The 23,366-nt window shown below is 49.1% G+C and overlaps 1 protein-coding gene across 2 annotated transcripts; it reads right to left on the bottom strand.

The window, feature by feature from the left end:
* On the bottom strand, window positions 1-22,954 carry HDC (histidine decarboxylase). Of its 2 annotated transcripts, XM_084775480.1 has the most exons (12): window positions 22,609-22,954; window positions 20,253-20,425; window positions 16,459-16,572; window positions 15,456-15,578; window positions 12,718-12,852; window positions 12,319-12,462; window positions 11,457-11,523; window positions 10,178-10,340; window positions 10,003-10,093; window positions 6,029-6,127; window positions 1,195-1,296; window positions 1-1,044 (listed from the first exon to the last, which is right to left on the bottom strand). In XM_084775480.1, the coding sequence occupies exons 1-12, from the start codon at window positions 22,775-22,777 to the stop codon at window positions 295-297; spliced, it is 2,130 nt and encodes a 709-aa protein (XP_084631606.1). In that variant the 5' UTR covers window positions 22,778-22,954; the 3' UTR covers window positions 1-294. The 2 variants fall into 2 exon arrangements, with proteins under 2 accessions (XP_084631606.1, XP_084631607.1); XM_084775481.1 differs by lacking the exons at window positions 20,253-20,425; window positions 22,609-22,954 and adding an exon at window positions 17,461-17,591.
* Between the last annotated feature and the right edge of the window lie 412 nt (window positions 22,955-23,366).

The following is a 23,366-nucleotide window of genomic DNA, read 5'->3' as shown; positions in this document are numbered from 1 at the left end:
TCAGATATAAGAACAATTTATTTCTAGGGAGTATTTCAAGGTACAAGCTTAACAGTGATGCCACCATCTCAGCCCCTTCTGTCCGATAAGCCCCAGCAATCTTCTGGAGCATGCTGCCTTAAACTCCCCAACTACAGTCCAGTGTAGGTCATGAACCCCCTTTGAGGCTATGATCAAAATTAGGGACTTGCTCCCCTCGAGATGCACACACACACACAGAAGCACACGCACTGCACACAATTTTGAGGGGTTCATGAACTCCTTGAAGCACATCTCTGCATTGAAGGCTCGCGTCTACACCATGGCCTGCAGAGGGCAGCAGGGCAGCTGGAGGGCACACTGAGAGCTGCACTCGGGAAAGCTGGGGACGCTATAGAACTTGATGAGCTTTTTGAAGGCGCTTTTCTTCATCATCATCATTTCTTCCGGAAACCGGGAAAAGATTCTGGCCCGGAAGGAGCCCCCGTTCTTCACTGAGCCATCTGAGGGGAGTGACTTCTGAGCACTCACGGGCACGCTGTTGCAGCTGAGGGACCGCACTGTCTTCTTCTTGCTCTGTACCGACAGGTAACTAAACAGGAAGGAAGACAGCTTGTGCTTGGTGGCGTCGGGGGCCTCTTCCGAGAAGCAGTCATCAAGGGCATCCAGCGGAGTCTCCACATCATCGCAGCCGCCTTCCTTTCTCACCACACTGGCCCCCAGCTGCTGGGGCTGCTTGATGATCTTCCGGGCCTGAGCTGGGTCATCGCCTCCCTCGTTGACAGACTCCAGGGATAGCCCGCTGGTGAGGTCCCTGGAGCCTCCGGTTGGTGGGATGAGGTTCTCAGCCCGAGGGCTTGGCTGGGAAGTGCAGTGCTGGCTCAGGACGAGGTTAGCGGCCTCTCGGATGAGGTTCCAATCTCTCAGGATGTCATCCTTGGTGGTAAACTGGGACGTCACAGTGAAACGGATGATCAGCTTGTCCTGGATAGTAGCGTGGATGAGGAAGAGCTGGCCAGCCTTGGCTATTTCCTTTAACACACTTTCTGTGAGACAATTGGGACCCTGTGAGAAAAACAAAGAGAATTGGATTCTGCACCATGGTGCTTGTAAGCACGCCCTGAAGCGCAGCATTTACTGGCCTGAGAGACCCATGGCCCATGCATCTCTAGAATAGAAGCACCCTTCTCAGGGAGCCACGGAAGCGTGCGTTACCTTAAGACGGAAAACCACCAAACCAAGGTGCCTCTTCGCAGGGATTTCAAAGACAGGGTCACTTCTGACCAGAGACTCAAAGTATTTAGCCATTTCTGTACCCTGGGATTGTAAACATAAAGGAAAACTGTGGTTAACAGGCAAAACCAAACTGCATCCACTCTCCATACCACTCAGCAACTTGGACCAGTGACACAGATAACTCCTGGCACCTGTGTGGCCTCTTCCCCATCTGATCACACTCATAGTCAAGCTGACAGACCTTTACTGTTTCTCTTTCTGTCATGTCACACGCACCCAGAGACCTTGTGTCTCCAAGGCCTCCTTAAACTTGGACCCAAAACTCAAAAGGCACGTGCTCTATAACTCAGAAGTCAGCCTCCTGTTCTGGCTTCCCAGCCTCCCGACAGGCCAAGGGAGCCAGAGAGGGCCCGACTCAGTGCCCAGAAAACAGAGCAGGCTGTAGGCTGAGCCAAAGCCCTGCCTCAGAAGTATCTACTGGCTTCCCTCACCTTAGTGCCTTCTTCACACTCCATAGCTCAAAGGCCCTCCCAGCCCTTGTCACTTCATGGGGAGCCTATATTTCATATGGCATTACCACCTAGGCCATGGGGGAGGGGCTTGTGCCTAGTTAACGGGTGAGGAGTTTCTTCATGGGATGGTGAAATGTTCTATAAATAGCAACGCTCATTTGGTACCGAACACAGCTAATATCATACTACCTTGTACACTAAAACACAATTGTTTTAGATGCTATGCAGATTTATCATCAAAAATTAAAGGCTTCATACCCTATTGATCTTTTACAAAGTTTATATGAGCTCTTAAGTTTTCCTGTGGTTTTTCTTGAGTTTCACGCTTACATAGAAGTTTTAAATAAAAGACGGGGCTGTGGCTCAACTGGCAATCTGCTAAGCCACCGGGCACAAACTTCTGAATTCGATCAACAGATTGTGGGAGGGTTGGGAAGGTTGTGGCAGGAGGATCAGAAGTTCAAGGTTGCCAGGAGCGGTGGTATGTAACGGGCCTTCATGCCAGCACTCAGGAGGCAGAGGTGAGTGGGCCTCTGTGTGTGTTTGTTCAAGGCCAGCCTGGTCTACACACTGAGTTCCAGGCTAGCCCAGACCACATAGTGCGACCTGTGGAGGGGAAGGGAATAGGGGTAGGGATTGCAGTCTGAGACCGGCCTGGATTGCTTTTCTCTCACACAGTCCCCGCTAAGTGATTTTTTTAGGGGCTGGAACTCCCACCTGATGTTCTGTTTTAGAAGACAGCATGAGCTTCAGCTGTCATCCTTGACTGTGAGGAGATGGTGCCATTGGAACCGACCTCTCTCCGCTCCACATTCTCTGCCGTCTCTTTCACGCTCTCACCAATGCCCCCATGAGCTTTTCTTTTTCTTGAGAAAGGCTCTCATGTATCCCAGGACTGGTTCAAACCTACCATGCGGCCAAAGATGATGCTTCTGCCTCCACCTCCCCACAGTCAGAACTTCAGGCATACACCACCAGGAGACATTTCAGCAGTACTGGGGCTCAAAGAGGACATGGGGAGCCAGCAGTCTACCAACGGAGCTACTTTCCCACTTGGTCCCTAAGAAGTTGTTATCTGCCTGTCCTAGGCCCTTTCAGGGACAGCACATGAACTCCAGCTCTTTTCTATGTCCAGGCTTCATGTCTGACCTGGTCATGGGTCTCTCCTGTAACTCTTTTCCCTCCAGGTCCATTTCCCCCTTGTCAAAAATCTCTACGTCCCACTCATATGTCCGGCTCATATGTCCTAATATAGCATCTCAGGTGCAGCCCCCTCAGAGACCACCTTCTTAGGCATCCTCACTTTCTTTTTTGGTGGTGGTGGTGGTGGTGGTGGTGGTGGTGGTGGTGGTTTGGTTTGGGTTTTGGGTTTTGGTTTTTGAGACAGGGTTTCTCTGTGTGGTCTTGGCTGTCCTGGACTTGCTCTGTAGACCAGGATGGCCTCAAACTCACAACGATCCACCTGCCTCTGCTTCCTGAGTGCTGGGATTAAAGGTGTGTGCCACCATGCCCAGCTCCTCACTTTCTAAAAGCCAAGGGAGGGTGACTCTCCCAAGGCTTGGGTGGCAGAAGGTAATCTCCTGGGTGCAAAGACTTCCTCCTGCCGCCACATGCTCCTCCCTCCTATGAGGCAAGCTGTTTACAAGACAAAAGAGAGGCCGTGGGAGAGGAATACACAATATAGGTCTGTGTTCACTACAGACCTCCCCACCCCCCACCCCACCCCCACCCTGCAAAGAAGGGATAAGACAGTGCTGCCAACCAGTGTTCCTACACACCAGGCAGGGACCCACAACAGCCATAGCTCAATGTGGAACCACTACTTGTTGAAATGATGTTTTCTTAAACAAACAAAACAAAAACAAAAAAAAAAGCCAGCTATCCCCATGTGTTCACACATTGTCACTGTGTTACAATGACAGGGTTCGGTAGCTACAACAGAGACAGTAAAGGACCACTGCGCGTGTGTGCATGCATACATACACACACACACACACACACACACACAGACCATCTGGCTGTTTACAAAAGTTTCCCAGTCTCCTGCAGGTGATGGGACATGGACAATGATAAGTCATTGTCATTAGAAGGGAAAATACCCAGTCCTGGCGCGATCCAGTGCAAAAGTACTGAAAAGGCTGGAAAGTTTGAGACCAGCCCAGGCAATACCTTAAAGAAATGGAGGAATTTCTTTAATTTTCGGGCTCTTTGCTAAAAGGTGTGTGTGTGTGTGTGTGTGTGTGTGTGTGTGTGTGTGTGTGTGTGTGTGTGATCTCATTTAACTTTTGAGAATGGCATTACCACGTCATTTTGTAGGTCCAAGAAGACAAATTCAGAAAGATTAATCTGCTCAGGGTCACCAAAGAGTAAAACTAAAATTCAAATCTCTGCCAGGCGGTGGTGGCCCACACCTTTAATCCTAGCACTTGGGAGGCAGAGGCAGGCAGATCACTCTGAGTTCGAGGCCAGCCTGGTCTACAAAGCAAGTCCAGGACAGTCAAGGCTACACAAATAAACCCTGTCTCAGGAAAACAAAACAAAACAAAACAAAAAACAAAAACACCAAATCTCTAAAGCCCCACTCTATAGCATAGAAATGCAAAGCCCCCTGCAGAAGTAGAGCTTGATACCGTTTGGAGGGATGAAGACGATGCAGGACAGGGTGGGGCTGGAGACCAGGCTTGGAGTTGGGATGAGTGTATGAAATGCCCAAGCTAAGGAGCCGGCCCAGAATGAGAACAAAGCAGCCCCAGAGTGTGGGCTGGACAGTATGGCAGCAAAAGGCGGTATTAGAGAAAGTTGACCTACAGGTTGAATATCCAGTCCCAAGCCTCAGGCAAGAGAAATTGCCATTGCCTATTCCACCCACTGCCTTCCAATCTTGAGTCTGAAGAGAGAGGAGGGACAGGAAGTGACCAAGTTCCCTTAGGGACCCCAGGTGACAAATGCTCATAGGCCAGTCCTGGTACTGCCTTCACCATTTCACTTGGTTCTGGCTTATTGAAGAAATAAGGAATTTCCTTAGGAGAAAGGTAAAAAGGGAAAGATAGAGCCAATGACAGGAAGAGCAAACCCGTCCTTGCTGGGTTCTCGGCTACAATCCTGTCCTCGAGTTAAGCCAGCTGTTGAGAGATGCCACTGGCCTGGGCTCTCGGCTTGGTGTCCTTTCCGTGAGAAACATGAGTGCCCAAGTCACTTAACTCTGAGTCTCTTCCTCAGCACAGTAATTGTGCAGTTATTAAATTGAACTGGAAAAACAATGTACTACTAGGCCTTCAGTAAGTATCTGCTAGCACAGTGTAGGGGCAGGGTTGTAAGGAGGTCACAAAAGTGACCTGATTATTTTTTTAATTTCTTTTTTTTTTTTCAGTTTGTTCACTTTACATCCTGACCGTAGCCCCCTCCCTTGCCACCTCCCAATCCCACCCTCCCTCCCTCATACCCTCTCCTTCCCTCCCCTAGTCCTCGGAAAGGGGAGCCCTCCTCCCCCAATATCTGACCTCAGCTTATCAAGTCTCATCTGTACTACCTGTATCTTCTTCCTCTGTGGCTGGCCAGGGGAAAGTGATCAACTCAAAGGCTGGAGGAGGGGGCAGTGGGGGGATGGGGGGGCAGAGTCCATGTCAGAAGTAGTCCCTACTCCCCATATTGTGGGACCCTCAAGGAGACTGTGCTGCCTGTCTACTACATCTGAGCAGAGGGTCTAGGTCCACATCATACATGGTCCTTGGTTGATGCATCAGTCTCTTTATTTGTAGTGTGGTTATCCTGTATTATGTCGCTGATATCCCCTTATGAGTAAGTGACCTGAATTTTCAACCAGCTTTGGCAATCAGGGCATCTCCGCACAGCCGTTGCCCATTGCTCTCCCCTGATGCCTCCAAAAAAAAAAGTTATGGCCCTACTTTGCCCAAACGCACTGCCCTTTGATGTACTTTCACTTTCTCTTCCTGCAAAATAGGCTTTTGCTTTCTCATTTCTCAAAGACGGCAACAGGAAACATTCAGGGAAGTGACAGAACAGGGGAGGCCAAAAGCTCAGAGGAAGCTATGCTTAGTGTTGACTGTTTAGAGGACAAACAAGGAGAGCTACGAATCACAGTCAGCCCATTGGGATTACGTGGTGCTCAGCGCTCCTCTGGATAACCAATAGTCAAATCCCAGAGGCCCTCTACACGCCCTACCACCTGAGCCAGACACCAAAGATCCCCCGGGGCAGATTCGTAAAACCAGGATAAACCATCCTTCCCATGAAAACGCAAAGCATCACGGGCTCGGTCCCATGGCCCTCACACAACATACGTGTCTGACGTGTGCTTGAAGATTCTTCACCCCGAAAGACCGAATCACGAACCAGAGCTTAATGGAGCGAAAGCGCCGGCTCAGGGGGATCTGCCAATGCTAGAAACAAATACCGTAGAGCTCGTGGTTAGAAGCAAGACACCCATCCCTTGGGCACTCTTAGCATAATGTGTTGCCTGCCCAGCCCTCCTGGGACCGGTGGTGTCGCCATGACACCCAAAGCTGTTGCTATGGTGCAAACCAAGACAGGTTTATGGGGGTGGTACTGCACAGATAGAGCTGCAAAAGTGGCTCCAGGTTTGTGACCTGGAACAGAGGGCGACCTCACGTAAATGGCTGCTTAAAGTATTTCATCCTGGCCTTGAAACTCAAGGCGAATTCCTTTACCAGCAGAAATTCAAGTTCAATGTCTGTTTTTCTCAACATGAGTAGTGGCTTAAAGTACAGGGACTAAGAGCTCAGACTCTGGGGCCCAAAAGACCTGGGTTTTCCTCCTGTTCTTCCCAGCCCCTTACCCTGTGTAACTTTGCCAGGGCTACCTCACTGGCATCTCCATGGATGGCATAGAGCAAAAGGCTCTTGCCAGAAAATTGGCTCGGGGACAGTAGATGCAAAAACTCAGAGAAAGTTGTCCAAGAAGTGTGAGCTACAAATCAAAGTGAGAGGGGAGGGGGGTCTTGCACAGAGATGCTCCCTCCTTACTTAACCTTACTGCTACCTACCTGCATTTGCCTGTGAGATTATTGTAGCCTCAGATGTACCACTTAAGCTTTCAGATTACAAATGAGTTTATGAGTCCTGGCCTCAGACTGTGATTGATTATTTGTCCTGGTACCAAATTCAGCAGAGCTTAAAGTTCAAAGCTGCAGTTACCATATATCTGAAAATTCCCAATCCAATTTCTCAGGTCTGAAGACAGAGCAAATGGTGTTTGTTTGTTTGTTTGTTTGTTTTTTGGGGTGCAGGGTGTGGATTTGCAGTTGTTCTAATGAGCAACATGGCTTCTCCCAAGCTCTCACTCAAATGTCAGAAATCCTCCATCGCAATTTCTATCTCTTAAAACTATTCATCCTGGGGAACACTCATCGGCCTCTCTCTATGGAGCGGCCAAGCCTCCACTGATGGCCTCATCTGTATGTTTCTCTCTAGTTTCCCAGGCCAGACACAGCTGGCAAATCACCCCAGTATCAAGGACAATGTTTCCTTCAAGGAAAACACTAAACTCCCAGACATGGTGATGCACACATTTATCCCTGCACTGGAGAGGCAGCGGCAGGAAGATCACTTTAAGTTCGAAGCTGGCCTCTGTGTGAGGAGTTCCAGGCAGCCAGGACTACGTGTGCAACCACCAATCCCAGCACTTGGGAGGCAGAGGCAGGCAGATCTCTGTGAGTTCGAGGCTAGCCTGGTCTACAAAGTGAGTCCAGGACAGCCAAGGCTACACAGAGAAACCCTATCTCAAAAAACCAAAGAAGAAGAAAAAGAAGAAAAGAAGAAGAAGAAGAAGAAGAAGAAGAAGAAATGAAAGAAAGAAAGGAGGGCACAAGGACCTTTGTCAGCCAGCAGAGGGCATCAAAACCTTAGGAAAGGACAAAATCATTGCCACAACCTGCTCTACCCTTGTCCTAAGGACATTCAGCAGATGGGAGGGCGATCAGAGCTCCTTCTAAAACACCCTGGTTTTTAGACGATTGTGGTTACACTAACTGCCTTGATGAACCAGAAAAGTACTAGGAAGAGGCAGGGAGTGTCTCAGCTGTGGTCCCCTCTGCTCTCCACTCAGGGTCTCTTCCCTTTTGTTTCCTCTCACTCTGCTAACGCCAAACTATACGGAATCAGAGACTGTCCTAACCAGTTTCTGCTGGGTCGGGAAGTTCGGGCTCATAAAGTCTGGCACGGGCCTTCCTGAACTAGAGATGTCTCCCAGCATCCTCTGTGTCTTCCCGAAGCTTTATGGGTCTCCCTGCGGTTGGTGCTCTCTGCCACTGGGGAGGGGTAGAATAAAGTACAGGGAAGAGAGCAGAGAAACTGGTCCTGATTCGAGAGCCCCTTCCCCCCCAGTCATCACCTGGGGCACTGTAACACTTCTATCTCCTCTAAGAGCAAGACTGGGCTTCTACTCAAAACTGTAGCCCCTTGGGTGCAAAGAAGCTTGGCGCAGCCATAAGGACCTCAGTATTGCGGTGAAGAAAGGAGCCTCTTTGCTCTAGGCGTTCCTTCATATGCTTGGAAATTAAATCCACTAGATTTCACAGTGATGCCATGATGGGAGCTTCTCAAAGCAGCAAAGAAAGATCTTCCCAGAGGTTCAGCTGTTGCTAAGAAAACATCATGAGTGGCCCCCAGACCACACTGGGGCTTAGCTGAGCCATGAGCACCTCCCCCCCCCCCCACTGCCCCACCACCACCACCACCACTGTGTACTCAAAGATACACCCAAGGCCTGCTAGAATCACAAAAATAACAGCAGACCTTAAGAACACAACAGGGGCCCGGTGGGTAGAGTGCTTGCTGAGCACAGGTGAGGCCTTAGTTTGATCCCTAGTGCTGCATAGACTGGGCATGACGGCCTACTCCTGTGATCCAAGCATTTGGGGCGGGGTGGGGGGGTGGGGGGGCAGCTGGTGTCAGGAACTGAAGTTCCAAGTCCAACGAAACTCCCAGAACTATAGGAGTCATTTCACAGTCAGGATTGACTGGCAGGTGTAGAATTTGATTTTTTTTTTTTTTATTTAAAATGTAAAATGCCCTCCAGAAAGGGCAAGAGAGGCCGTCTCTCTTTATCTCTCTTTATCTCCTGTGGGACTCACAGACTTACCATCTGTGAGTCTAAAGCCTTCCTAAAAACCTCAAGAAACTGTCCTCATGGAGAATCATCAGCGTAATCAAACGAGGATGGCGCTGCTACTACTACAGTACTAAATAAGAGGAAAAGGCACAGTGGTTGCCCAGGGGGGAAAAACAAGCCAGCCCCTCACCAAGATCACCAGGCTCCGCTGCCAGTGTATTCTTTCATTCAGTTCTCACCGCAGGGCTTACAAGGAGGAACTGTTCCTCTCTGCTCATAGAGAGAAAAACCTAGACAGAATCCGGGACCACTTGGGCCAGTCAGAGGAGAAGTGTGGCTTCAAGCACGAGCAATCGAACCTGAGCACTTGTGCATTTGGCTGTGCTGCAGTAGCAAACGCCTGCAGCTTAAATGAAGACCTTCCTTTCATGCACACTACCTGTTGGGCATTTGCTGCCAGGACACTGTGCTAAGTGGTGGCCGTGCCGTGGTCCTATCAAGGCCTCACAAGCCCCTATGAAGTTAATGCCACGTTCCCAGTAGACTCTCAATAGTTGACCGGCTTACCAAGGATGCATTTCAAGCCAAGTGCACTGTGTTCGCCTATCAAACCTTTCACTAGCCACGTGATGTACTATATGCTTATTTACACCCCAAATCTCACCTAAAATGAGGGCTCATCTTCAAACTGAAGAACAAATATGAAGAACTTGCTTTCCTAAGATATGGTACTGCTGAGAGCCTAAGTATGAGGTGCAGGCATCCAGAACCTCACAAAGGGCCCTAGTGTCTCGTCCCCCCTACAGAGCTCCTGCACCACCTGTGTCAAAGAAAGCAATTTAATCGGGAGCCTCTTCCCCGCCGGAAGAAATGGTACACACTCTCCTGCTGGCCAGTAAAAAAAACAACCCAATAAAAAACCAGCCAAAGATGGAAAAAGGAGCTGATCTACCCGTGACAGAGAGAATATATCTGGGAGGAAAACAAGCCAAAAGGACTTGGGAGTTGTGCATCTTCTAGGGTTTTTACTTTTTCTGGATTTCCTTCTGTGTGCTTGCGTACAGCTTTTGAAAGCAAGGGAATCCAATGACAAACAACGCGATGAAGTCCTAGAGTGCAAAACCTCAGGGGTCAGCCGACAGTCCCCATCTCAGAAGCCACAGGCTGCCCACTCCTGGGAACTCACCATGAAGTCAGTGGCCTCACCAGAGTTGGCATGCCTGAGGTAGACGGGGTCCACGCTGAAGGTCTGCTGCAGCTTGTACTTGTCCTTGACCCTGTGGGTTTTCAAGCAGGTATCAGTGGCTGAGGTCGCTTTAAGGAAGCAAGGCATTTATTTCCACGCTCAGCGCTCCACTCACCAGAACCCGGTGCAGTCAAAGTGCACCATCATCCACTTGGAAGGATTGAAGGTGAAGGAGTCGGCGTACTCGATGCCCTCCAGGAATCCCCGGAACTCCGGACACAGAAACGCTGTACCTGCATAAGCGGCGTCGATGTGAAGCCACAGCCCCTCCCTGGCACCTGAGGAAGCAAAGGACCATTTGTAGAGGGGAGGCAGCCAAAAGGCGCCGCTCACCTGGCCAGCACCGTGGTAGACTGCAACGAGAAGACCCGGAAATGGACGACAGACTTTGCTAAAGGAGTCGCCAGGGGGACGAGATGACAGGGTATTGGTATAAAAGGGTGAAGAGAACGTGGGCACTGCTGCCTCCTAGTAGATAGGTAGGTCTTTTCCCGCTGGGCAGAGGGTCGCTACATCTTGGGCTTCAACCTAGAACATCCTAGCACAAAATCCAACAATTCTAAAGGCCAGAAAGCTGCGTCAATGCTTCTGACGCAACAGTCAGAGAGACGTCCGTCCTTGGTGGGCTTCTCACTAGGAAATTAAGCGATTCCATCTGGGTTTCTTCTCAGTCTTACCTATCGCATGGGTTTCCCTTCACCTGCCCTTTTCCCTCCCCAGAAGCTGAAGAAAACATTTCCCTGCACTTCACTCACTCTGTTTTAAATACAGGCTGCTTTGAATAAACTGCAACATTGTAAGTGAGAGGATGTGAAGACTCTTCTGGGGTTTGGTGGTCCCATGTCCCCTAAAGGTTTGTCCCATGGGCGTGGCAATTCTGGAGGTGACACCTTTAAAAGGTGGTGCCTCTTGGGAGGTTCACTACTTTGAAGAGGTAGTGGGGCTCTGGTCTCTTCCCCCTCTCTCCTTCCCTGGCTTGTGATGTGGTGTTGGTTTTGCTCCAACACACACTCACGTTTGGTGCCTCACTCTGAGTCCAAAAGTGAAAGGGCCAATTGATTATAGACTGGAAGCCTCCAAAACTGTGAGGCAAAACAAACCCTTTCTCTTTATAAGTTCATTATTGGAGGTATTTGTTACAGCAATGGAGAGCTGACTGGTGCTTCCAAGGATGGAATGCAACATAGAGAATTTCTGCCTTTGATCTCATCACTAGGAAAAGCCCAGTGACCAGTGCTGCTGGGGAGTGACTCTCATGATCTTCGGTGGTTTCCCTCCCTCCCAGCAAATTGGCCAATGAGAATAATTCAGTGGAGCTGGTTTCAGGTTCTCAGTCTAGCAAACATTTCAAATGTTATCCTTTATCTTCTTAGTCACTAAAGACACATACTTACAGATGGGGCCCAGCTCTGACAGCTTGTCAAACGCACAGACCCCAGTGGTCCCTAGTGTCGCACAGACCTAGAGAGAAATAAAGGTTCACATGACACATTGAGCCTCAACAAAGACACACATGCACACATACACACACACACACACACACACACACACACACACACACACACACACACACCATCTGCCATCTGCACCCCCTCACCGAGAACAGTGTATACTTCGCACTTTATTTTTATCATAATTTGCTGTGAGAAATCTACTTTACACAGTAACCTATTCCACACACAGGTACACTAGGTGCCCATCTTTAATCCCAGCACTTAAGAGGTAGAGGCAGGCAGGTGTCTGTGAGTACAAGACCAGCCTTGACATAGTGAGACCCTATCTCAAAGAAACAAAACAAGAGAGAAAAGAAAAATTTCACAAAACAATGCATACTCTGGCTGCATAAATGCAATTGGATATTTTCCTTTTCTTTTTAGTACTGGTTACAACCCATAAATTCTATTTCATAAGACAACAAGAAATAACACCTCGAGCCAGGTGTGGTGACACATGTCTTTAATCCCAGCACTAAAGGCTTCTTAAGGCATGTTCTGCCTCTGTTTGCAGCACATCACTTACTAGGATTCTGTCAAAACCCCTTGCTTAGCCTGGCGTGGTGGTGCATGCCTTTAATCCTAGCACTCAGGAGACTGAGGCAGGAGGATCTCTGTGAGTTCAAGACCAGCCTGGTCTAGAGTCCAGGACAGCCAAGGCCTCACAGAGAAACCCTGCCTCGAAAAAAACAAAAAAACAAAAAACAAAACAAAACAAAAAAATGCTTGCTAACACTGATCTTGAAGATACATTCTGACTTACAAAGACAGGCACCAAGCCCTGTTGCTTGTCTTCCTCGATGGCTTTTTGGAGAGCTTCTCCTCGAAGTGAGAAGTTGTCATCCACAGGAAGGGATCTGATCTTCACGAGGGAAATCAGGCCAGCCTTCTCCACGGAGGAGTGAGCCTATGTGGGCCAAGGAAAACAGTCGGCAACGGGCTGTTGTGAGATGCCTGTGACCAGGAATGGCCGAAGACCAGGACCGAAGCAATTGATACCCATGTTTGAAGTCGGCATTTGTTACGGTTCCTGAAATCAACCCCCCATGTTCCAACTTCCCTGAAATCCAGGGTTCACAGGTACGGAAGAAAATTACACGAGTACTAAGGCTCCCGAGGCCAAGCACTGACATGAGGGTATGGCCTGCGTCCAGCACGTTACCTGGTTAGAGGTATAGGCAACAAGTCGAGCGTTCAGCGAGGATTCATCAGCATCGGGCTCACACTTTTTCATTTCCAGGATTTTGTTCTTCCTTGCTGCCAGCAGGGCAATTAAAGTGGATTCGCTGACCGTGCTCTGTAGTGGAGAGGGATTTCCAATGCGTGCAATCACTATTAGTAAGGAAATGGGACTCTCCTTCCCACAGTGCCTCCTGCCTCCCAGATTTACATACGTATTCCTGCATCCTGAAAGCAAGTTTGCACCTAATGCCAACACCTCTCAGAGTGACTACAGAAACAAGGAAAAGAATGCTCCAGAAACATGCGAGAGATTGTTCTATTTCTTGTGGATATGTTTGCTCACCATGTAAAAATTATTGAAAAAAATATATACTTGGGGCCAGAAGTATATCTCAGTAATAGAGCCCATATTTAGCCTACACTCAGCCCTGTGTTTGATCCCATTGCAAATAGAATGAAAGAAAGAGGAAAAGATGGGGAGGGAGAAGACAGAAGAAACTTCCAGTTTTTCTATGATAGAAATGGAGTTTGAGCCCACACAGGCACCCTAGAGAGAGTGCTGGCTTGTGCAAGAGGCTGGTGATTTTGGTCTGGTGTTGTTTTCAATGGTTCTTGTCAACTTGACTAACATCCCTTCTGCAAACTCATTTCTATCCATCAAATGAAAAGCATCACTGGGCGAGGTGACGCACAACTTTAATCCTAGCACTTGGGAGGTGGATCTCTGAGTTCTAGGCCAGCCTGGTCTACAAAATGAGTCCTAGACAGCCAAGGCTACACAGAGAAACCCTGTCTCAAAACACGAAAACAAAAACAAAACAAAACAAAAAAGCCAGGCGTGGTGGCTCACACCTTTAATCCCAGCACTCAGGAGGCAGAAGCAGGAGAATCGTTGTGAGTTCAAGGCCAGCCTGGTCTACAAAGCAAGCCCAGGACAGCCAAGGCTACACAGAGAAACCCTGGCTTGAAAAAAATCAAAAAAGAAAGAAAAAAAGAAAAGAAGAGAGAGAGGAGAGAGAGAGAGAGAGAGAGAAAGGAAGGGAGGAAGGAAGGAAGGAAGGGAGGAAGGGAGGGAGGAAGGAAAGAAGGAAAGCATCCACACTAAAGGGATTGTCCCTTAAGACAGACAAGGCTGGATGAGCTTTTTCTCCAGTCATGATTGTGAGGGTCCTGGAGGTCATATCAGCTGTGTCTCCGAAGTCTTTGACTTCTCTCCACTCACAGAATACTAACTTCCTGAAATATTCACGTGAACCACAGCTGATAGAATCTGTTAACAAGCCAGGGTGGGCTCTGTCATGGACAACAGGGTAGCTTAGACCCCTCAGAATATTCAGTGGTTGAACATCACTTAATAACAAGGAAGAAAGATCAATAATAATCCCATCTCCTAGCTGTACCACAATCCATAGTTCATAAGATGCTCCCTGTCCCACGGAATCCTCAGACGCCTCTCTGAGATGGCTGCCCTATCCCCACAGATGAGGAAGGTTGTAGGAAAAGTTCAAATTCAGGTGCCTGATAAACACAGGAGAAAGCAGGGTTTGTATTTAGACATTTCTGGCTTATAATCTTCTTTCTCCCACTTAGCAACTGCTTTTTAAGCTCTCTGAACTACATCGAGATCTTAAGGTCACAGAGACGATGCTGTGTACCTACAGGGGCATTGAGAAGACTGACTGGAAAGCAAAATCACCAGCCAGGGGTGGTGGCTTACACCTGTAAAACCAGTACACAGAAGGATGATGAAGGAGGATTGCTGTGAGTTGGGGGTTAACCTGGGCTACATAGTGGATTCCAGGCTAGCCTGGGCTACAGAAACAACAACAACAACAACAACAAAAAGAAAAGAAAAAAGGCAAAGAAAGACCGCGTACAACAGAAACTGTATTTTCCCAACTATATCCCAAGTTCTATCTGCTCACAGGAAGCCTGCAACACCCCCAAGTCTGCCTTCCTCATAGGGAGCTGGTGGAGTTCACTGAGAGAGCAAGTGGTTCCAGGAGTCTTGTCCAGGCCTCCCTCTCAGAGCAGTGAGCGTATTTTTATTTATCTAATCCGCTCATCTACTCTTTAGGGGGAATATCATTATCCATTCTATAGATTATAAAACCAGGATATGTGTACACTATGTTAGAATTCACGAATTCAGGGACTCCCAAAGTTCTCCAAACCATACCCCAGATGCCAAGAGCCCACAGCTGCATCAGCATCTTACCACTGCACCGGGTCTATGGAGGGGCTCACAGAGCCGCGCCCTGAGCTGTTGCTATTTGGAAAGCATTAAGTCTTTGGAGAGAGAAATAGCATCTTGCCCCTTATCCAAAAGACGGGGTCAGAGGGTATAAGTGATGAAGCTCTTCCTGTTACTGCTTGTCTCTCCTTACTCGCCCCTTCCTCTTGCCACAGGTGTCAGACTATAAACTATCACGCCCGAATCAAGGAAACTGGGGGCCCATAATAATCAGATGCTAACTAAGTTCGTCTGTTTCAAATAAGGGAATGTGGCGGAGACAGGGGCAGAGGCGAACTGGAACTTGAAGGAGGTGCAGTGACTGTAGCAGAGGCGCAAGCTACAGTGATGGTGTGGGATGTGATGGTGGTGACAGTGGTGATGGCGTGAGGTAAAGGAGCAGGAGAATTGTGGGGGAGGGATTTGCCTTCTGTGCTTTCTGTGCTCCGCCCCTGTGTGAGATGGGATGTCATCATCACAGTCACCTGCAGGATACCGCCCCCGTGGCTGCCGGGATGGTGGTGCAAGAAGTACTCCGGGAGGCCCAGCATCTTCGCCAGCCAGTCCATGACATTCATCTCCAGTTCCGTACAGGCTGGGCTCGAAGCCTGAGAGAAGGAAAGGACTTCCGTTTACACTGACCTAAGGCACTGGGATGCCACCACCATCCCCAGAAATGCCAGCATCTCTGGCGCAGTATCAGAGGGAACTTCTGTACAGGAGGGGTCATGGCCAGGGGTCCCAGGATGCACACATCTTCCACGCTACTTCCCTAAATCAGCAAGGGAAGGAATGGGGGCTTTGGATCTATGCTGCCCCTCAATGAGGTCTGTTGCCTGCGGGCTCCATTGAAAATCAGCCCAGGAACGGTTGGCATGAATTTTCATCTCCAAGTCCCTAACACACCCAGCTGATTTCCTAAAGCCCAAGGGAAATTGTTTGCCTAAAAAGATGACAGTGCTCTTTCCAAGATAACAGCCCGAGTCAGACTCTCCGCAACTTCCCACATACTGTAAAAGTTCAAGGTTAGGAGATAAGGGTGTTCCGTGACGCTTCTGGCACCACTGAGTAGAGCTAAGAGCGTGTTGGTAACTCTAGAGACAAGAGCCCCCGGGGAAGCTGTGACCCAACAGACATCAAACTTCCCCGTTAAGGTCACAAACTGTAGAAATGACCAGATCTCTGCTCAAATCTCATCAGAGTCTGTATAAGCTCTGTGAATTTAGGAAGATAAACCACTTAAACCTCAACTTCCTCCTCTATAAAATGGGGCCGGGACTCGTGACTCTAAAGGATTAGATAAGATCATTTATATGAAGACTTAGTTTTAGTAATGCAGACATTATGATATGTTTTAATTTCCATTCATACTCCATTATTAATATTTCATTGGATACCACCCCCTTTTGGAGACAAAGAACAGACAACGTCATCTGCCCTGAAATGCTATGCCCCCAGATATGAGTAGTTACTGCCATTTCTACTCACCCACGTGAATCCTAAGCAGTTAATGGCGTCAGCCAGCATATCTCCTAGCAGGGATGGCCAAGAGTTGAGAGCCGGATAGTAGGCGTGCATGTGAGGGCTCTGCCAGTGCACCACCTGAAGACAGAGCACACAGTTGGCACCAGGAAAGCCCTCTTGTCCTCTAGAGAACATCTCTAGCAGAAAGAAACAACTCTAAAGATGGGGAGACACTTTTCAGAGAGGCGAGTGATACATTCCATAAGAATAAACAAAAACAAACAAAGAAAAAGAATAAATCATTCTATCTCTGACAAGGACTTTCTTGCATGCTTTTCAATTACTTCCTCCTGGCAGGGCTGCCTTGGCCAGGCCACCATAGGAAAGGATGCGCTCAGTCCTGATGAGACTTGGCAATCTGGGGTGGGTGGGTGGAGGGGAGGCTCTCTTCTTCTGAGGGGGAGGAGAAGGGGCATACGGGGAGAGGGAGGGAGGGAAGGTCGGACCTGCAGGAGATGAGTGAGGGGGGCCATGATTGGGCTGTAAAGTGAATAAGCAAATTGATTTAATTTTTTTTTAAAAGAGAAAATAAAAGGTCATCAGTAGAGGTCCTTTGTACATTAAAAAGGAACGAAGAGAAGAGAAGTGACAACTGCTACAGTAACACGGATGTGGGACTCTTCGAAATCCCCACACTGATTCCCTGCCAGAAGTGAAAAGGAAATAGAAACTGAAAGGGTGAGGGCAAATGGCTGTTTCCTCTCAGTTCTAGCCAAAGGTTCTGTTGTTTTATGAATCACTGAGGTCTCAGGGTCCTGGTCCTGCTGGTAGTCACTTACAAGTGCTCTAAGCCCTTGGCTTCCCAGTGGGAATGGAGTCAGGAGAGGTAAGGACGGAGAAGAGAGACTAGCCCAGACGTGTGGGAGTCAAACTCTAGGCTAACCCTGAGCCCACAGTCCGAGACATAAGAAGGGTCTAGGGAGGGCCCTCCTCTGAGGGGCCACACACCCTGGTCCATCTCCTCACCTGCATTTGCCTCTGAGTGAAGCCTCGCCCTCTAACTTCTCAGGAGGACATGACCCTCCAAACCCTGTTGATTCTTAGAAGATGACCGAGTTTTTCTTCAAGAGCCCTTCCTCAGTGCCTGCAGCCCTGATCCCTGAGCCCAAGGCACACTAAGTCTGAATGCTTCTCCCAGTAACAACCCAGTAAAGAGCATCCAAGTGGACCATTCTGTTCTGTGTGAACACATTCTCGCAACCTTTGTAGCGCAGACACTGTTTCATGCAGGACACGCAGGGAGAGTTAGAGTGAAGTCCAGGGACACAGGATCCACAGCTATCCTTGGCCTCAGTCAGCTCCTTGTGGACACACCGTAAAGTTCAGGCACTTAAGCTCCAAAGCCCCATGTTTTCCTCAGTCAACTTTGAGATCCGTTTTCAATTTTTCTTAATGATGGTCTCAAATATGTATACACTTCAGGCCCTTATAAAAACCAGAAACCTCTCCTGTGCCTCCCTATCATGAAGTAAACCCTGCGATTGTCAAGGAGATGAACATGAACAAGAAACTGGCCATTTTGCAAGGTGGTAGTATTGACAAGGAGCTAGTCGCAAGGTGACAGATACACCACACATACTGACTTGATCCTCAGCAAACCTCTTCCTTCACTTCTCCACAAGCAGGAAAGCAGCAGGCGGTTCCAGGATCTCCCACCTTCCATGTTCTATCACACTTAACTCTCACAGCACACCCACGAGGTCCAAGCGTCACCCCTGTTTTACTGATGAGAAATGCATGTGGCAGAGAGAGGTGGCATCTCTCAGTTTCCCAAACATCATCCAGGTCCCACTCCACCCAAACACACAAGCAGAGGGACCCTGCCTTCCCTCCCTCAGTGTCTCTCACCTCTCTCTCTCTCTCTTATAGTCTTTCTTTTTAATTTGTATCTGTGTGTGTTGTGTGTAAACGTGTGTGTGTGTGTGTGTGTGTGTGTGTGTGTGTGTGTGTGTGTGTGTGTACCTTTGGAGATCTGAGGGAGTCAGTTCTTTCCTTCCACCACATGGGCCCCAGGGATTGAACTAGGGTCCTCAGGCTTGCCAGCAAGGTCTTTTCCCCACTAAGTTTGCCTTTTTGCTTCCTCTTTTGCTCTCACTTTCTTGCAAAGATTGGAATTAAAGCAAATTGATTTTCCCCCTTCGCGATGTGTAGGAAATGGAAGGGGGGAAAAAACATGCCATTTTCAATAAGAAAAAAAGAGCCAGTTGCTTCCGGGCTGGCTCTTAGGGGGTCAGCAGAGCCTGGAAGACGAGATGGACAATTGGGCCCTCGCTGTGCTACGTGATGGCACTTAGAAACAAGGGAAGGGCTCTACCTCGGGCCTTATCAAGATGTAGTTACCAGCTCTTGTAAAAATAATCAGATGAGATAATCCAGCAGAACCCTTATCACGGCAGACAGACCCGCCAAGTCCAGAAGCGAGCCTCCTCAGCCACGCCCACAGGAAACTGTTGTGACCTCCCCTCATCCGCTGCATCAACAGTCGCTCTCTGCCTCGCTCCTGTGAGGCAATGGCTTCACAGAATGGAACTGGCGAGATAACCTTAACACCAGCTAGGCCTCTGTAACGCTGCACTCAAAGATGCTCGGCAAACAGTCTAGATGGCCAACGTGGCCTTTTCTGAATCTGAGCATGTCCTCCTCCTGGCTTGTAGACACAGCTGTCACATCTAAGATCAAAGCGTTTGAGGGGTGGGGCTGACGGGAGCAAACGTCAAGTCGTCAAGTCGACAGTGGGAAGAGCTTTTAGAGACACAGAGCTCAACAAGGAATGTTCCAAGAGGAAAGACTCGGGACACAGTGGGTGGGTTTATAGAGCCGAGTGTTGCCAGGGCTAGTTAGGGGGGAGGGGAGGGAGGGGCGTCTAGCCACTTGCCATAAAGGTATCAAAGAATGGGAGGGAAAACAAAGCCGCTAGGGTTAGACACCTCAGGCTGAAATCCTGGATCTGCCACACAGAACCTGGAGCAAAATAATGAACTCCTCTGGGCCTCGGTTTCCTTGTCTGTCAAATGGGTCCCTGAGAGGGATTAAATTAAACAGCTCACCCTGGATGGGTGCATCACCTGTGCAGGGCCAGGGAAAGAAACTGGGGTGATGTTAGCAGGGTCACCCCAGAGTAACTACTCATGCCTGGTAACTAGGAATGCCTTCGTAGGCCAGGACAGTGAGTTCAAGGTGAAGTCTCAGGCATCAGCCAGCTTCCGTCTGTTTCCTGCCCAAGCCACTGTCACCTCAGGCTGCTCTGTCCTTTCCTGCCCCTAAGAAGCAACTCAACCACCAGGCCTCCATGGTAAGGAGGACACAGAGGACCGAGTAGCTGGCTGCTGGGCTCTCGGCTGCCTAGGCCTTCCAACCTGATAGGTGCTCCTGGGGACTTGTACTCCACCCATTTGGTGAGATTTCAGAGATAGGGTACAGGGGTCCCTGGGCCTGCCTAGTGAGATGCAGACACTGCCCCTGATCTCTGCTCGCCTTCCTGGCTCTCCAATTATCCCTTTTTTCAAACCAGTCTGCATGTTTCCATCCATCTCATTAGCTGAGCACACTTCTGGCCTCTGCTCCTCCCTATCAGTATTTTTACAGGTCAGCCCTAGCCTAGGAAACCTACTTCCAAAGACATAGCCCTCTCCTCCCAGAAGACGGGCTCTGACGTCAGGATGTCCTGTCACCTGGACTCAAGTGAAGATTTCTTAGGATGCCACTCATGCCCCTGTACCCTGAAATCTGGAATCATCCCTGCAGTTGCTATATCTCACCCCAGGCATGATGATTCGTTCAATGTCCTTAAAGATGCTGTCCCAGCTGTCGGGTTCCTCCGGAGCAGTCACAGGCAACTGGGCTCGCAGGTACCCAGGCTGTACATTTGGAGTCACCCGCCTCTCGCGCACCGTGCTCAGGTACTGGCAGATGTAATCCACCATCTCTTTTCCTGGACGGAAGCAGAGGAACCAGGTCACATTTCCTTGGCTTGTCCATGCCTGTCCCTTTTGGACCCCAGATAAAAGACTTGGTGAAAGGAGAAAGATCCACGGGGGGAGGGGGGGGGAGTAGACCTGATGATCCCCAACAGGACCTTGACAGTGAGTATGTGAATGAGTGATAGAAAGAACATGTGGAGCCGGCGCGTGGTGGCGCACGCCTCTAATCCCAGCACTCGGGAGGCAGAGGCAGGTGGATCCCTGTGAGTTCGAGGCCAGCCTGGGCTATAAAGTGAGTCCAGATCAATCAAGGCTACACAGAGAAACCCTGTCTCAAAAAACCAAAAAGAAAAAAAAGAAAGAACACGTGAGAGAACAGATGAAAAAAGGAGAAATCTGCAAGGCACAAAACGTCAGCACCAAAGTGAAACATTTCTCTCCTGTCCCCCTGACCTGCAATGTCTACTTTCCCATTATTTTCCTCTCAGAAACAGAATAGCTGTTAATTTCTTACCTTAAAGTCTCATAGCAGAGACTTGGTGGCTTTTTGTATCCCAGACTGGTTACACACACACACACACACACACACACACACACACACACACACACACACGTACTATGATCTTTGTCATCACAGATGGAAGCTTCCACACCCAGCTCTAATAAAAGGAGAAAATTAGACTCATAAAATCAGCGCTCTCTGATTTTTGTTTTTTGTTTGTTTGTTTGTACTTGGCACCATCTACTGAGTGTGACTAAAACCTTAAGTTTACATGCACACACACAAAAAATGTCACATATAATTTCGGAGGCACACGGAACATGCCTAAAACACAACCTGGAGCCCCGACAAGAGCTCATGAATCAACCTGGTCCCAAGAGATGTGAGGCCTACAGCTCCGTGATGCTGCTCCTCAGGGCTTCTCGGGTGCCTTGCATGTTCACGTAAATGTACCTAATGAACGAAGACTAGGTGAGGAAGCAAAGCCACTGCGGCTCAGTGATTCCTTCTTCCTTTCCCTTTCTTCAGGGGCCTCAGTCTTTGGAGGCGCTCCCTCCCTCGCGTTCACTAACCGCCCCCTCCCCACCTTTGTGTTGTGGGTTTACAGTGAACAGCAGGAAACCCTCCCTAAACCCCACCTCCTCTCCTCTCCTCAGCAGAGAGGGGAGAGGAGCAACTTGCCTTATTCCTTCTACATGAGCTCATGCGAAGATCCCACACACAGAACCAGGCCCAGACAGATGCGAGAAGTCAGGGGGCTTGACTCCTTCAACCCGCCATAGCCTTGGGCACCCAGCAGTCATAAGAGAGCTGCCACTCATCCTATGGCAGGAAATTATGTTCCACCGCAGGTTAAGGACCCTTGTTGCTCTCAGCTACGTGCACCACTGAAAAGCAGTGTGCTGTGCCCGGTACACATCTGCCCACCGTGGCCGCTAGGGGAGAAGAGCGGAGAGGTTCTATATAAAACAGGATTACTAGCTTCCCAGCCAAGCAAGTCTAGGCAATGTGGCCCAGGATGGGAGATGAGAATATTACAAAATTATAGAGACACTCGAAATTCTCTTTCATCGCGCAGGATTTTGAAAGAGCCTTTCTTTGAAGTCCATGTGCATGACAGTTGGCCTGCACTACATGGAGGAAGCAACAGCGAAGCCGTCGTGTCACAAGTGACTTTGCCGGCGTGTCCTCTTAAAACTTCCCTTTGCGCAACTACCAGTTTCCCCTTTGTGGACAGCCAGGCCTGAAAACTGGGTAACTGTTTGGTTTTGCTTTTCATGCAAGCCTGTATACAAGTAGGGATTCGTGAAGAGTTCGTAGTGAGAAGAAGAAACTACCTCACACAGAGAAATGAATATTTAGAAAGTGAAGGCTATCAAACACTTGAGATAAATATTTGAGTTTTTTTTTCCTATTTCATAAGATAATTGAGTGGATCACAAACACAAATGGTTTATTTTGTGGGCAGGTCGGGAGGAAACAAAACGCAAGGTACAAGCAAAGTACGCGGAGTGGGTACATGAGAGACAGAGAATGAGGGAACAGTTTTAAACTCTGATCCACATCCGGTTCAGGAGAACCAGTGCTGAAGCCAGCTCTCCCTCCGGGCAACTCCAACACTCACCTGGGCCCCCAGCAGCAGTTTCTGCAGCCTCATCTTCAGGGAAGACCAGCCAGGTTCCCACCACTCACCTCTAGTTCGGTATTCACTGGGCTGCATCATCTCCCTGGGCTCGCTCCTCCTGGCAGGCAGACAGAGGACACTGTGGAAGGCAGCTATCAGCCTGGCTTCTTGCTCGCTGTTGTCAGTGCTGTGCACTCCCTGGCAGCCAGTGCATCTCTTATTTAAAGAGTTCTCCATCCCCCTGCCTTAGCCCCGCCCCCATAGCAAACAGATTACGATTGATCAAGGAGAATATGATGAACAGGACACTCAATAGGGAAAGAGTGACACATGGGGCGGGGAGCTGCATTCTTCGGGCGCTTGTCCTTCAGGCAGTCCTGTGCGATCATGGACTCCAAATTTTTCAAATCTCTTTTTCCAGAGGTCCTTTTTTTTTTTTTTTTTTTGTAAGGGGAGGTGGAAACTGGGGGGTCAGAGTTTAATGACAGTAAGTACGGACATCCCCTCAGTTGAGGAGAGTTTCCACATTAAGTGGAGCTGCGGGGCAGCAGGGAAGATTTGTGGCGGAGTCGGGGGAGGCACACACGTTCTGTATGGAGGAAGAAACGCTGTCCTGTGTCAGATGAAAATCTTTCCTATGATGCCGGTTATCTGCTGCCCTCCTGGTCCTGAGGCGAGCAGTTTTCCTAACGGTTTCTCCCTGAATGTCTCTTACAAAAGGACAGCTTTTGAGAGCTACTCCTATGCCCGCGGCTTCTCGGGATAACAAAAAGGAAGCCACTTTAAGGGGGTGGTGGCAAAGTCTTTTCTCCTGAAATCATATTCT

Source organism: Acomys minous (genome assembly GCF_964271855.1).
Source record: "Acomys minous genome assembly, chromosome: 3".
Classification (NCBI taxonomy): domain Eukaryota; kingdom Metazoa; phylum Chordata; class Mammalia; order Rodentia; family Muridae; genus Acomys; species Acomys minous.
The sequence above is the reverse complement of the archived record's forward strand: the minus strand, read 5'-3'. Positions and strand labels throughout refer to the sequence as shown.

What these genes read in the sequence shown, in the direction of transcription:
- HDC (XM_084775480.1), bottom strand. Translation starts at nt 22,777, where the DNA reads ATGGAGAACTCTTTAAATAAGAGATGCACTGGCTGCCAGGGAGTGCAC. An exon ending in TTCAAGCACACGTCAGACAC is followed by an intron (nt 1,297 to 6,028) that starts GTATGTTGTGTG and finishes TTACAATCCCAG; the next exon opens with GGTACAGAAATGGCTAAATA. An exon ending in TGGTGGTTTTCCGTCTTAAG is followed by an intron (nt 1,045 to 1,194) that starts GTAACGCACGCT and finishes TTTTTCTCACAG; the next exon opens with GGTCCCAATTGTCTCACAGA.